The sequence below is a fragment of the Ursus arctos genome, unplaced genomic scaffold, assembly GCF_023065955.2.
Source record: "Ursus arctos isolate Adak ecotype North America unplaced genomic scaffold, UrsArc2.0 scaffold_15, whole genome shotgun sequence".
Lineage (NCBI taxonomy): Eukaryota > Metazoa > Chordata > Mammalia > Carnivora > Ursidae > Ursus > Ursus arctos.
The window spans coordinates 40,660,197-40,675,333 of record NW_026622819.1 but is presented as its reverse complement, the minus strand read 5'-3'; the positions used below and the strand labels follow the sequence as shown (position 1 = coordinate 40,675,333).

Sequence of the window (15,137 nt, the reverse complement as noted above, 5' to 3'; positions counted from 1 at the left end):
CAGCTCCCCTCCTGGAGATCAGCATATCCAACATTCGAAGTGCTGGTAGTAAGGAAGCCTGACTGGTTTTGTTTAATTCAGTTTTCCCATTTAAAAAATGCATCCTAGGAAAACTTCGGAAAGCAACGAAGCAGGGAGGAAGTTGCAAAAGGCACCCGATGGCCTAACATATTCCTCAGGTTTGAGTTGGCCTGTGCAGTGCTTAAATTTGCTTTAAATTAGTTGCTAGCACTTAACAGTTGGAATATTTCTCATAATAATCTGGATTTGGGTGTTCTTGGAAAATCAGAGGATCTGGCAACACTGGTCCACATTCTTGCGTGACAATGGTCAGCTGGACACAAGACTGCGGTCTTGGGCTCACCACAGCCCCTGCCTTCCTCTGGCAAAAGAGTCACCCCCCTGCTTTACTCCTTTATGATACCTGCCTGGCCCAGGAGTCCCTCCGGCTTGCATTCTCTGCCATGGAGATTTCCTTGGCTGGGAGTTGGCCTGCACCCATGCTGGAGGCCCATTCATCCATTCATTCGTGCAACATGTGCTGATTGAGCTTCTGGACCCTGTGGATACAAGATGTATTCAACAGCCCTGACCCTCTGCATTTTAGCGCTGGCCTTCTAGCCCTGGAGGGCAGAATGAAGAGGCACAGGGGAGGGGTTGGGGAGAGGGAAGCTGGCAAAGGCCAGAACCTAGTTTCCTGATTTCCAGCCCCCAGATGCTTGCTAAAGGCATCCCTATTCTCTACTGCGGTCCCTACTGCCACTCTGGCAGGCACTGAGCCCCAGGGAAGAAGCTACTAACATGACTTACAGGAGTTCCCACCTAGCTCAGAACCTCAGTTTCTCCCACTGTAGAACCAGCGGGTTGGAATAGAAAACTAGGTGCGTCCCTTCCAGGGCTGGCACGCAGAGATGCTAAGACTCCAAGATCTTGGAATGTCTGACCCGGCCGTTCTGGAGCTGTTCCACTGAATTCCAAGTAGCCCCTCTCCCTCCTTTTCCCGGCCCGGGCCGGGAGGGGGCCGGGAGGGGGCCGGAGCCAAGGGCCGACCGGGCCTGGGCTTCCCGCCCGGGGGCGGAGCCGCTGCTCCACGTCCCGCCCCTCCACCTGGGGCTCGGCCCCGGCAGATGTTACAACTTTCTCGCATTCTCTCCCGCGGTGTCCCCCCAGGCCCGCCCAACCCGTGCCTCCCTCCCCTTCCCCGCTGGGGTCCTGCCCGCCTCCCTGCGGGGAGTCCAACTGTTCTCAGGACTCCGGGCGGGGCGAGAGGCCGGGCCGGGGGCTGGAGGGTCCGGAGGAGGAGGAAGGGAAAGCAGAGGCGAGAGAAATTAGGAGGCGGGAGAAATCGAGGGCTAGTAGGAAGGGGAGAGTCAGAGGATGGTGGAGAGCACTTTTTGGAAGCAGCCACGCCGCGTCCCAGGCTGGCCCGGCTGAGCTGGGGGAGAGGGAGCGAGGGCGGCGCAGGGCGGGCGCGCAGGCGGCGGGAGGCAGCTCGGCGCTGGCTTGACCTCCCCAGAGCGCCCCGCTGCGGCCGCGCAGGTCCGGCCGCCAGTCCTGGATCAACCCCTGGGCCGTCCCCGGGGCCGCTGAACGATCTCGCGGCGTCCAGGCCGGCCAGCCGGCGTGCGTGCGGGCCGTGCGCCCTGGGCGCGCGAGGCGGTGAGGCCCCGGGAACCCTGTGCGCCGGGACGCGCGGGCGGGCATGGCGATGCACGCCCTCACTGGCTTGTCGCTGGTCAGCCTGCTCAGCTTGGGCTACCTGTCCTGGGATTGGGCCAAACCGAGCCTGGTGGCGGACGAGCCCGGGGAGGCCGGCGTGGAGCAGCCTTCGGCCGCTCCATCCCAGCCTCCCCATATCATCTTCATCCTCACCGACGACCAGGGCTACCACGACGTGGGCTACCATGGCTCAGATATCGAGACCCCTACACTGGACCGGCTGGCAGCCGATGGTGTCAAGTTGGAGAATTATTATATCCAGCCCATCTGCACGCCTTCGCGGAGCCAACTTCTCACTGGCAGGTAGGCATTGACCCAGGCTGCTGGGGCTGGCCGGTGGAGCCCCAAGTAAATCCCCGTCTGTAGATTTCCTCTGCATTCACAGACCCCCGCTCTGGGACCTGGAAAACCAGGACTTGCCTGATTCTGTCTCCAGCTGCCTGTGTGATCATTAGTTAAGTCCTTTGCCCTCTCTGGGCCTCAGTTTCTCCAACTGTACACTGAATGGATTGGATCATCTTTGAGGTCTCCTCCCTCTGAAGATCTAGGACACATGCTATACACCTTGTGAAGGAGACATCTGGTCATCCCCTTGTGAGAGGAACACAGCAGTCTCTGACACTTCGGTTTTAACGCTGCTTCTAATTACAGACCCTGAGGCCATGAGCAAGCCATTTAACTTCTCTAAACCTCCGCTTTCTTGTCTGTCCACAAACAGAGTGGAGAGCAGTGTTTATCCTGAAAAAGAGTGGTGAGGATGGAATGAGTTGCGTGTAACCTGCTTGGCTGTCGATCAATGGCAGCCCCTATGTCACCAGAGGGATTAGGGTCCCCAAATGGATGGCTGCATGGAAAGGAAACCAAGGAACGTATCGTGGGTGCAGAAAGACACATACAGGATGTCAGGATGTCGTGACCTATGGAGCCTTAGGCTAGTTACTTCATTTCTCCAAACCTCTGGTTTTTCATTGTGAAATCCTTCTAAGGTGGCTGGCACTCCAAGGAGACGTGCTGCTTTCTCCGTAAGGAGTTGCCCACGGGCAAGGCGGCAGGATTACGGGATTAAAGAGCAGGGAAACAGGAGGTGGGGGTGTGGAAGGCAAACTCTGGCCACTTAGGAGAAAATCCTTTGGCAAGGCTGAAGCTAATTCTCCTTGGATGGGGTCCAAGGCATGCCTTCTCCCAAGTTCCACCCAAAAGCCACGAGTATGATCTCAGGAACCAGAGCCTTGCTCTCTTTGTTTCCTGGGTGGGAGAAACTGAGGCACGGAGTCAGGGGGGGGTCCCCCAACTCATGCCTCTGCTCAACTTCAGGGTCTGTGGGAGAGGGGGCTGAGAGGCCAGGGGGTTGGCAGGGGTCCCAGAGCTGGGAGTCGAATAGGTGCCTTTTCTTGCTTCACTCCGGCATGCAGCATTCAGCTCCAGGAACAGAGAGAACTGGAGAAGTGTGGAAGAGGGGCCGGGGTATGTGTTGCGGCTGGGGGCGTAGCTAGTGGTGGTGAGGACCAAATGTTGGCTAACCTCCAGATGAGGGAGAAGAATCTGCATTCCCAGGAATTGGGCACAAGTTAGCATTTCTCTCTGGAGAGGTGACTTTTGGTTTAAGCAGGGGAATGAGCAGCCAGTGGGGCAGCGTTCCAACCCCCTGATCTGTGAGGTTCGCTGAGCCTGGCTGGGCAGCGTCTGCCCTCCGCCCCCTGCCGCTGGCTCCGTCTGACCGATGCTGACGACTCTCATTAGCGTCTGTTAATGCGTCCAGTCGTGTTCGCTGAAGCTGGACGGAGCCTGTGTTTCTCCGGTTACCCCCTTGCAGACGGGCTTCAGTCGGCCCACTGAAGCTGGCCCACCCACTTTACAAACCAGTGCTCCACGGTGCCCAGCCCTGTGAAGAGGCTGCACCGCTGCTCCGCCCTAGGGTGCTTCCTATATTAAATAGAATCATTCATTAGCTTGACTGAGGTCTGCAGAGCCAGCGTCGCCGGGAGGTTTTGAGCCCAAGTTGGATAGACCTGGGTGCAAAGCTCGGAGCCGCTGCTTGCTAGCTGTCTGCGGTGGGGCCTGTGCTGTACTTTTGAGAGCCTCGGTTTCATCATCTGTAGAATGGGGATAGTAAGAGTCTTCCCTGTAGGTTTTCAGTGAGGATTGAATGAAATAATACATGTGGCGTATAGACAAATATAAAAGCGGCGATGGTAGCTAATGATGGCTAACAACGGTAACAGCTTTAAGGAAACCAAAAACAGGAGAGCCCACCCTAGTGCCTGGGTTTCAAAGTGTCAGATAGTCAGGGCTTGGCTTCACCTGGATTCCCCTGGGGTGAGAAAAAGGTGTGGGATTCTAAGACCCTTGTGAAGTTCCAACCTTCTTATTTACTCTGGGCTTTTAAGATTTGAGTAAAGGCTGGACACCACAAGCAGATCGCGTGGGGACCTTGACTGCAGAAGGGATTCGAATGAATAGATGAGGAATGCAGGATTCTGCTAACCGTTTGCTTCTGCCTCTAAGCATTAGCCTGGGTGAGTGACCCAGATCCAGGGGCCACATGAATTTATAGGCAGGCACATGAGAACTGGTCTCATAAAATTTGGGAACTGGAAGGTTTTCAGAGATCTCCTGTTCTACCCAACTGACCTGTCTATGTGAGCAAACTGAGGCCACATGGCGGAAGAGACGTGGCAGCTTAGTTTGCTGGAAGAGAGTCTGTGCTTAGACTCGGCTTGGACTTATGTTCAAGTCCTTGTTTGCCCCTGACCACCGAGTGACCTTGAGCAAGGCCCTTCCCCTCCTCTGGACATGTGTTTTTCTTAATTATTTTAAAGATTTAATTTATTAATTTGAGAGAGAGAGCACGAGCAGGGGGAGGGGCAGAGGGAGAAGGAAAGGGACAAGCAGACTCTCCGCTGAGTGCGGAGCCTGATCCAGGGCTTCACTCCGGGCTCAGTCCCAGGACCCCGAGATCATGATCTGAGCCAAAGTCAGACACTTAACTGACTGAGCCACCCACGTGCCCCTGTACCTGTGTTTTTAAGACAAGGTAAATATGCTAGAAATTGACTTGGGTCCCTTCTGCCTCTAAAATCCTCTGAGTTCGTTCGTTCCTTCCTTCCTTCCTTCCTCCCTCCCTCCCTCTCTCCCTTCCTTCTATAAGTTATTGAAGATCCTTTAAACATCGCCTGAATGCCAGGAATACAAAGTTGAGTAAAGGACAGCCCCATTACATGTCACTGGGCCCAAGAGCATGTACAACTGAGTAGAGCCCTGTGGCCAAGTAGGACAACGATCATGTGTACTAAATGTTAACCCAGAAGCAAAAGTGACTCATTCTTTGAGAGAGTTAGGAGAGACTTTACAGAGGGGGTAACATTGGGGCTGGGCTTTGAAGAGTGAGTAGGAGTTTGCCTGGGAGAACAGAACTTGCTCTAGGCCCCAGAGCAAGTTAGTAGCTTAGAACTTAGGGATTCTGAAGTCTCTGAAGACCCCCTGGGATGTAGATCCCAATTCCAGTTACTAATTGTTTGAATCACTGGGTAAGTGACGTAACTTATTGAGCCTCAGTTTCCTTATTTGGAAAATGGGCATAAAAATGACATGCATGTACTCCCTAGGTTGGTGGTGAGTTGGTAAGATAATTCCTGTAAGGGGCTTGGCACAATGCTGAGCACACAGAGTACTTGGTGTTAACTATTATTATTTTGTTGTCATGATGAACCTGGGTTCGACTCCTAACTCCCCCATCTCCCTAGCTGCGTGATCCTGCGCGAGTGGTTTAACCGTTCCGAGCTTCAGTCTCCTCATCTGTAAAATGACAATAAATATCTGCTTCTGTTGATCTTGATTCGGAGTGCTTCTCACATGCTGACTACTGTACGTTGGCTGGAAGTGCTGGGGCCCCCCTCCAGGAGAGAATGGGGGCGTGGTTGGCCCGAGTGGTGGTTTGCAGCTCACCTGTGCCTTCCACACCCTCCGCTCTTCCCTCCAGGTACCAGATCCACACAGGACTCCAGCACTCCATCATCCGCCCTCGGCAGCCCAACTGCCTGCCCCTGGACCAGGTGACACTGCCTCAGAAGCTGCAGGAGGCAGGTTACTCCACCCACATGGTGGGCAAATGGCACCTGGGCTTCTACCGGAAGGAGTGCCTGCCCACCCGCCGGGGCTTCGACACCTTCCTGGGCTCGCTCACGGGCAACGTGGACTACTACACCTACGACAACTGTGACGGCCCCGGGGTGTGCGGCTTTGACCTGCACGAGGGCGAGAGCGTGGCCTGGGGGCTCAGCGGCCAGTACTCCACCATGCTCTATGCCCAGCGGGTCAGCCACATCCTAGCGAGCCACAGCCCCCGGCGGCCCCTCTTCCTCTATGTGGCCTTCCAGGCGGTGCACACGCCCCTGCAGTCCCCTCGCGAGTACCTGTACCGCTACCGCGCCATGGGCAACGTGGCCCGGCGCAAGTACGCGGCCATGGTAACCTGCATGGACGAGGCTGTGCGCAACATCACCTGGGCCCTCAAGCGCTATGGTTTCTACAACAACAGCGTCATCATCTTCTCCAGTGACAATGGCGGCCAGACCTTCTCGGGGGGAAGCAACTGGCCGCTGCGAGGACGCAAGGGCACTTACTGGGAAGGTGGCGTGCGCGGCCTCGGCTTCGTCCACAGCCCCCTGCTCAAGCGAAAGCGCCGGACGAGCCGGGCGCTGGTGCACATCACTGACTGGTACCCGACCCTGGTAGGGCTGGCAGGCGGCACTGCCTCGGCGGCCGATGGGCTGGACGGCTACGATGTGTGGCCAGCCATCAGCGAGGGCCGGGCCTCGCCACGCACCGAGATCCTGCACAACATTGACCCCCTCTACAACCACGCCCGGCACGGCTCCCTGGAGGCTGGCTTTGGCATCTGGAACACTGCCGTGCAGGCTGCCATCCGCGTGGGTGAGTGGAAGCTGCTCACGGGCGACCCTGGCTACGGGGATTGGATCCCGCCGCAGACGCTGGCTGCCTTTCCCGGCAGCTGGTGGAACCTCGAGCGCATGGCCAGTGCCCGCCAGGCAGTGTGGCTCTTCAATATCAGCGCGGACCCCTACGAGCGGGAGGACCTGGCTGGCCAGCGGCCCGACGTGGTCCGTGCCCTGCTGGCCCGTCTGGTGGACTATAACCGTACCGCCATCCCTGTGCGCTACCCAGCGGAGAATCCCCGGGCCCATCCCGACTTTAATGGGGGTGCTTGGGGGCCCTGGGCCAGTGATGAGGAAGAAGAGGAAGAGGAGGAAGAGGCAGGCAGGGCTCGAAGCTTCTCCCGAGGGCGCCGCAAGAAAAAGTGCAAGATTTGCAAGCTGCGATCGTTTTTTCGTAAACTCAACACCAGGCTGATGTCCCAGCGGATCTGATGGGGGGGGGGAGGTGAGGATCTCTGTCCCCCCTACTTCCCCCTTCAAAGCTGGCCCTGCCCCTCCACACAGAGGGGCCTGAGGTCAAGTCCCCATCTGCAGGGAAATGGAGAGCATAGAGACCCTCAGTTGAAGGGTGGGGAGCTTGGCTTGGGGAAGAATAAACTAGACTGGGGTGCCTGGATTCCAGTCCTGCCTCTCTACTGACTTGCTCTGTGACCTCAAGTGGCCTGCGTGAGCCCTCAGGGCCTCTGTTTCCTGGTCGGTAAAGGAGCTCTAATGACTTGATGGCTCCATGGCGTGGACCTGGCGCCTGGGGCCATGATGGAGTTCCCATTGACCTTGCCACCTCCAGCTCATTGAAGGCCTGGCCCTTGAAGCCTGCACCTCTGTGGTACTGCTTGGGTGAGGGCCCACGTGGAGACCACTCTAGGCCTGGACCCAAGCTGAGGCATGGTGGTCCAGACGAGCTCTCTTAAAGGATCGTCTGCGTGCTGAGAGTGGAGGTGCAGGGATGGGGGCTGACCTTCCTGGTCTTGCCATGGCTTGGGCCAGTCCAGAGGCCAGACTAGTGCTGGGGGCTAGGGGAGAAAGCTCTCCTTCTGGTCCCCAGCACCCAGAGCATTGACCCAGCTGTTAGCTGCTGCAGGATCGGGGGTGGTGGGAACAGCTGTGAAAAGAGGCTCCAAGCCAACAATCAGGGCACTGGGTGCTGCTTTGACCTTGGACCCAATCCTTCCCTTTGTGCCTCGATTTCCCCATCTGCAGTTGGGGATGTTAGCCCTAGCTCTGCCTACCTCACAGGGCTATAGAGACCTGGCCAACGTAATGGTTGTGGAGGAGCCATGAACTTGACTAAAATGCAGTTACACGGAGGCCAGGGCTGCCGCGCGGCCTGTGAGCACAGGGGCGTGTCCTGTGCGTCCTGAGGGCGAGCAGGAGCTCACCACTGACCGAGTGAGTGGGAGAGCAGGTGCACAGCCTGGCCAGGAAGCAGAATGTATGGGCTCTGGTCCAGTCCTGCCACGGGTCCACCGGGCGACCTCTGGCAAATCCCGGACCCTCCCTGGGCCTCAGTGTCCCCCTGTGCACAATGGATGGTTTAAGAGCCCTTCCAACTTGGTCGTTCTGGGGACCCCTGTGTGTGTGTGTTGGGGGGCACGGGCTGAGTGGCAGGAGGAGGGGCCTGGGGGGTTCCGAGCTAGCTGCACAGCGAGCCCCCATCCGCACACTGCGTTCTGCATATCTCCCTTCAGGTTCCAGTCGGTGCAGCGTGTGTAGGCGAAAGCCCTGCTGTGAATTTTGAAAATAGTTATTTTTGTCACTGGCAAAGGAGGCCTGTTAGGACTCGTCAGCTTGTGGATGAGCAGGACGGGTGGGGTGGGGTGGGTGCGGTGCGGTGGAGGGGGTTTGGGTATGGGTTCCAGAGCTGCATCCCATCTGCAGGGGTAGCTGAGCCCAGCAGTGAGGAGTCTGGCCTGGGGCTGCAGGGCGGAGGTGACTGACCATGTCCTGGGCCCCTTCCCCCGCCCCCCAGCTGGATCGTTCTCTGTCTCCAGGATGTGGATGCCCGGGCTGTGTGGGGCAGGGTCCGGGACCGGCCGAGGCCTCTAGGTTCCGGCTACCCCCAGCACTTCTGCCTGCTCAGGAGGGAGACTCTGAAGAAGTCATCCATTGGGACGGTGTCTCAGGCCCAGCATATCCCATGGAGGGATTGTTCATAGTCTGCCTGTTCCCCAGGATGCTCCAGCTCTACTGGGGCTTCTCCAGCTCTGCTGGGCTGTGCCCTTCCAGAATGGCATGGAGCCAGGGCTCCCCTGAAGTTCCAGGCTTGCACCAGTTAGTGGAGGCCTCTCCCAAGACTGCTGAGTTGGACCTGCCTTTGGTGGCCTAACTTCGAGCACCAGCCCTGCTTCTCTTCTCAGGCCCAGTAAAAGGCCCTTTCTGCTCTTCCCTAGACGCCAAGGCCTACCCACTGTGGCCAATCTGGCCCGAACAGAGAGAGTCCAGCTGGGGCCAGGGGCCAGGGACCATACCTGGGAGGAAGCTCGGTCGAATCTCAAACCCAGGCTAGAGCTTGCCTGGCTCAGAGTCCTATCTAACTCAGAACCCAGCAGACAGCCCAGGAGCCCCACTGAGGCTTCAGCCTGCAACCCGGTCCACAGTCTGGCCGTCCCCAAGCCTGCCTACCCTAGGTGCTGGCAGCTGGCCCAGGGCTGAGATGGGTGGAAGGGATTGGGGTAAGGGGCCACTGGGACTCGGGCATTGTGATGAGAGGTTCGGCCTGCTTGCTGTGGTTTCTGTTCTGTCCGGCAGACGGCATGGCTCCTGCCCACCTCCTCCTGTCTCCTGTGGCCCCTGAGTTCCCCCCAGCCAGAGCACCGGCTCTGGCCTCTGCATTAGGCCCCTGACTGGTATCGCTGGGCAAATGCTTATACCACCTACGGTGGGGAGGGCAGACCAGAGGCAACTCTGGCCCCTTGGGTCACAGATCTGGGGGAGTGGAGCCTAGAGATGCCAGACAGACCCTCGGTTTCCCCCTTGGCTGGCTCAGATGGCAGCAGATCTGCCAGCCAGCCAAGTTAGAGCCAGGGGTGGCTCTATCGAAGCTGGGCCCTGCCTGTGGAGTCCTGGGCAGGCATGACCAGTCCCCTAGGAACCAGGAGGGAGCCCCGGGCCTGGCTGGAGGGACAGGGCTCTGAGCCCCACCCTGGGCCTTGGCAGTGTTTCTTCTCACTTGGTACCCACTGGCTACCTTGGGACTTAGGCAAGCAGCCCTGCAGTGCCAGCAAGAGGGTGGGCAGAGCAGGGTAAGGGAAGGAGCACTGTTCGGGAGTCAGGAATTTGGCTTATGTCCTGACTCTGTCCCTGACTTCTGCTACTGAGGGAGGGCAGCTTCCTCTCTCTGGGCCTTGGTCTCCATCTGTATGGGGCATGGGCTCTGGCAGGGCCCTTCCAGCCCTTACACAGGCCGAAGAACATAGGGCGGAGGTGCAGAAGTCACCCAGACCCTACATGGCTAAGTCCGGTCACATCTCTGCAAAATAGGCAATGACTGAACCCATCCCACAGATACATGTGGTGAGGTATGAATTGTGCAGTATGCTTAGCACAGGGCCTGGCTCTAAAGCAGAAATAACTATTTTTCATATTTTTAGAGTCAGTGAGGGAACATCTTGTCCCCCTATTTCTTAGGGGGAGGTGGAGGCCCCAGTGGAGAAAAGACCTGCCATAAGCCCTCCTAGCCAACAGCTGGACTCGAACCTGCGTCCTCTAACTGCAGGCTGGGCCCAGCAGCCATGGTCCTCTGTCCCCTGGCTCCGTGCTTCCCTCTGCAAGCAGTACCTCCTGTGTGGGACTCCTCAGGGGACGGCGCTGCTCCCTGACCGCTGACTTCTCTCCCAAGTGTAAGCCTGGCGTTACTTACTGCCGCTAACTAACCAGATCACCCTCCACCTAGACCCTCTGCAGGATCCTTTCTCGGCCCACTTTCTACCGATTCTGCCCCCCAGGCTCACTGCCCTTAGTGGGACAGGCCTCGTGGGGACCCTTCCGATGGCACGTTTTCTATGGTAACTGCCCAGGCCCTGCAGGACCCTGAGGCGCTCGGGCATGACTGTGTGAGTGTATGTGTGTGGGCTGTGCAAGGTGGGTTGGGAGTGGGCTGGCTCTGGTCCCTCCCACACACACCTCCACTGCTGCCATGGCCCAGGAACTTGGCCCTGGTCCCAGTTTTTCCCTCCCCCTTCCATCTACCTGGGGTATAGCTTGTGTTCCCGTTCCCTATCTTAGCATGTCTGTGCTCAGCGACCTCTGGGCTCCCGCCCCCGGCCACCAGTCTGTGGCCTGCAGGCCCGCTCTCAGGGACCACACGTGTGTTGCTGATGGGAGCACACGTCCTGGCTCGCATGCCTGCCATGGCCCTGAGGAGTGGGGAGTCTGGCAGGAACGGTCCCCCCATGCAATCATCGGCTCATTCTCTCTGCATCCCAGAGGCAGGCCTGGCTCCTCAGTGCCCGCCACCACCAGGCACAGCTGCCAGCCTGGCGGGTACAGGGGGAGGCAGTGATTTAGCTGTCGTGCGGGGCTGCAGTCCCATTCAGGATGGGGGGGCTGTCCGAGGCAGTGCCCACACCCCTGAGTTAAGCTCTCCAAGGTTCCAAGCGGGTGTGTGCATAAGAGAGAGTTGCCAAGGAGACCTTTTGGTCTTCTCCCTCCTCTCCAGCCATCTCTCTGGCACCGGGTCCTGCATGTCGTGTCCCACCCCCGTGCACAGGGTCTGGCCCGGGGAGGGAGAGAAGAGGCAGGAGGGAGAGAGGGATTTCGAAATAAGAAAGGAAGCGAAAATGCACAGGAAGGATAGGGAGGATTGAGAAGAAAGCGCTCAACGGAAGGAAAGAAAGTGGGGAAAGGTGGGAAAGAGAAAAAGGAGAGGAGAAAGGGGAGCTGAAAGAGGAGACAGAGATAGGGAAGGACGACAGGGGTGGGTGGGGCGGGACGGAGTGGTGCGGGGCCAGGTTACCCTTGCTCCCTGAAGCCACAGAAGTCACCTCCATGGTCGCTGTCAGAGACAGGGAGAGAGCGGGCCATTAGCCTCTCTCTCTTCCAGTGACCTGAGGGCATGACCTCCCGCCCTCCCGCCTGGTGCTCTGCTTTCTACGTGCTTCTCTTCACCAGTTCACCAGTGGGGGCTGGGGATGGGCGAGCCCCAACGGGGTGGTCAGGCCAGCTCCCAGCAGCAGGACTTTCACCTCCTTTGTTCAGAACTTCAGACTCCCATTCATACAGCCTCGGGGCATGTTTGTTTTATGTGTTAATTTCTAAAGCCTCTGGCGTCTGGGTGGCTCAGTTGGTTAAGCATGTGCCTTACCCTAGGGCTAGGGTCATGACTGGGATCCCTGCTGGGGTGGGGGCTGCTTCTCCCTCTGCCTCTCCCCCTGCTTGTGATCTCTCTCAAGCTCTCTCTCTCTCAAATAAATAAATGAAATCTTTAAAAAAAAATTTCTACAGCCGAGTTAAACGAGCTAGAGATCTTGTGAGCCCTCTCCTCCTAGCCCCCTGCAGGCATTGCAATTGACCTGGCTGGGGCCAGGTGATACTCAAACCAGGAACTGAATTCCAAGGCGGACTCAGAGAACAGGACCGCAAAGTGCTAGGAGCAAGCATGGTGGTGCGTGCTTCCAGGACTCAGACAAGCAGTGTGAGGAGGGAAGCCTTCTGAGTCTCTTCATAGTAATAATTTCCCATCTCTGAGCATTTACAGTGTGCCAGCTGCTGTGCTCATCGCTCATCTCATTTCATCCTTAAACAGCCCCGGAGGTAGGGAATATTAGAAACTCTATTTTGCTGATGAAGAAACTGAGGCACAGAGAGGTTAGGCTACTCATCCAAAATCACACAGCCCATAGATAGTGGAACCCCTCTACTCTCCCCCTGGAAAGTGCCTCAGGTGGCCTCAGGGTCACTAAGGGCTGTTGCAGCACCTTTGTGAGTGGACGCCATCTCCTGGGAAGGTCTAAAGGGTCTGGGCGGGGAGGGGGCCCCTATAGTCCTTCCCCCACTTCCCTGAATCTGCCTCTTGCCTCTGGCAGCAATGGCTTTCCGCTCTCCGTGCCCAGCCTGCTCCCACCAGCTGGGCAGCCCCCGAGCAAAGGCCTCTCTTCTCTGCCTCTGAATTGCAACGTTGGCGGCAGGAGCGGGAAGCATATTGTGTGCAGAAACAAAACTGAGTGGTTTTTCCTTTTTCTGAAGGTGGTAATGGTGCAATTAGTGGCTAAGCCATTACCCCTCCTCCCTAGCTCGCCTCCCCTCCTTCCCCTTGGCCTCCCTCCCATTTCTGTCCTGGGAAGAAGTGGCTGCACCCTGCATTGGAGAGCCAACCCCATCATTCTTTCCCACACCTGATGCCCAGGAAGAGGGGCAGAATTGTGGAAGAGGGTACCCAGATGTCTCCAGGGGCCCCTGGACCTAAGGTAGTGAGTCAGGGACCTGCTAGGGTTGGGAATTACCAACAAGCAGACAATGTGTCCAGCAAGTGAGGTGACCAGTAAGGCAACTGGAAGGTTCAGAGGGGTGGGTTAGCAACTCAGAGGGTTGGGATCCTGCATCCTTTTATCCCACCTGGACTCCTTGTGGGCAAATGCTGGCATGAGACCTCAGCCTGGTGGGCTGTGAAATGAGCTTGAGTGGAGGAGGTGGGTGTGAAATTCTGAGTCCAAGCTAGGGTGATGGGGGTGGTCATGGTCCCGCTTTAGACCTCCCTTTCATCTTCCAGAAACTAAAAAGAGGCCTCATGTTTACATACTTCCCAGAGGCTTCCACAGCCCTTAGCCCACTCCTTCACAGCCTTCCTCTGCAGTGGCAGCTTTGTTCTGTTTTGCAGAAAGGGTGCTGGAGGCTCAGAGAGGGGCAGTGACTTTCCTAGGGTCACACAGCTCATGAACGTCAGAGCTGGAGTTGAACTCAGATCCTTAAACTCCAGCCCTTTTCCTTCTGAACCCGCCAGGGCTTAGGTGAGATCTTGGGGCCATGGATCTGCCTGCTGCCCTGAAAAGTTGAACTTGGCAGGGAAAATGGGAATGAGGAAGAGGGAATGAGGATTTCAGGGCAGGATGGCCACTCCCCTCCATGCCAGGCCATGTTTCCCTTCCCACTGCCGCCTCCGCCTCTTTCACCTTGACTTGAAGTACAAGCAGAAACTGGGACATGAGCCCCAGGAGACCAGATCTCCATGGTCCCTCTGGGGGCATGGGATGGAGGAGAGGGGTGGGGGTGAGCAGGCAGGCAGGGCTGTTCCCTCCAGAATCCTGGTGTCTCCTCTCCACTTGTCCCTCAAACTAGAGTGCCAGTGGGATGGACAAGGTGGCAGAGAACGAGAGCACAATAAGGAAGACAGAGGTAGAGGCAAAAACGAAATACAGAGGGGAGCAGAGAGACAGTTACAGACTACAGTGATCCACTGGGAGAGAGATCCCAATGAATTAGCCATCACTTCCTGTAAACCTTAGAACCCGGCTGTTGCCAGGGCAACGGGGCAATACCTGTCTCTCCAGAGGAGATGAAGTTGCCAGGGTAACTGCATCCTGTCTTTCCTGGGGACCATCCCAGAATGTGGCACCCACTGGCCGTTACCATGGCAACTGCCTTTTTGCCCCATTTAATCCCATTCTGTCTGCTACAAGGGACCCACAGTTGGAGGTGGGGGAGGTGGGAAGAGAGATGATCACTTGTGGATTAAGTTTGTTCTTCTCCCCCTCCCCAGACCCCTCTGTCAGTCCATCATCTCGGGGGTGCCAGGTCCACCTGCCCCTAGGCCCACACAGGGCTGCAGTATTGTGTGTGGTTAGGGCCAGGGCGTCCGGGAGCAGGTTTCGCAGTGGAAGGCAGGCAGGTGTTGGGGAGGCAGTTACCCCGGCAACGGGAACAGGGCGTTTCGGAGGTGGTTGCCATGGGGACCTGGATGCTGACGAAGGCTCGCGAGGCTGTGAGCAGCCACAGTGCCCTGCTCAGAAGCCCCGGGCTCGTCAGTCAAGCTGGTTCTCGGTTCGCACTCGGCAGCACAGGCAGGCGAGTAGCCCCTAGTTCCGGGAGCAGAGCAGCAGAGCCCCAGTCCTGGTCCTCCAGCCCCGAGCCTCGCCTGCCCGCCCAGCGCCAGGATGGCCACCATCACCTGCACCCGCTTCACGGAAGAGTACCAGCTCTTCGAGGAACTGGGAAAGTGAGTTGCACCTTGGAGAGTTCTGGAGGGTGCAGGGGGTCAGCGTCACGGGCGGGCGGTGTGCACCTGCGTGCTTCCTGTGCACACACAGGGAGGAAGTCTGCATGTTTGGGGGGGACACTCGCCTGTGCAGAGTGCCCAGAGCTGGGTGTAGGCATGTTTGTGGATGCACAGATGTTACAAGGCCAGCCGGGTGAGTGTGTGTGTAGGGGTGAAGGGTTGGTGGTGCATGCCAGTGCGCGCGTGCGCGCACACACACACACACACACACCCGAGTGCACATGACTGGGCACACACAGATTTTTAGAAACTCA

General features: G+C 57.6%; 1 protein-coding gene across 1 annotated transcript; it reads left to right on the top strand.

The window, feature by feature from the left end:
- Positions 1 to 1,136: 1,136 nt before the first annotated feature.
- On the top strand, positions 1,137 to 12,107 carry ARSI (arylsulfatase family member I). The gene is made up of 2 exons (XM_026510654.4): positions 1,137 to 2,022; positions 5,699 to 12,107. The coding sequence occupies exons 1-2, from the start codon at positions 1,703 to 1,705 to the stop codon at positions 7,104 to 7,106; spliced, it is 1,728 nt and encodes a 575-aa protein (XP_026366439.1). The 5' UTR covers positions 1,137 to 1,702; the 3' UTR covers positions 7,107 to 12,107.
- The last annotated feature ends 3,030 nt before the right edge of the window (positions 12,108 to 15,137 follow it).

Bases quoted from the DNA above. Each gene is read 5' to 3' on its own strand.
- ARSI (XM_026510654.4), top strand. From the start codon at position 1,703: ATGGCGATGCACGCCCTCACTGGCTTGTCGCTGGTCAGCCTGCTCAGC. The intron at 2,023-5,698 runs GTAGGCATTGAC...TCTTCCCTCCAG, and splicing joins AGCCAACTTCTCACTGGCAG to GTACCAGATCCACACAGGAC.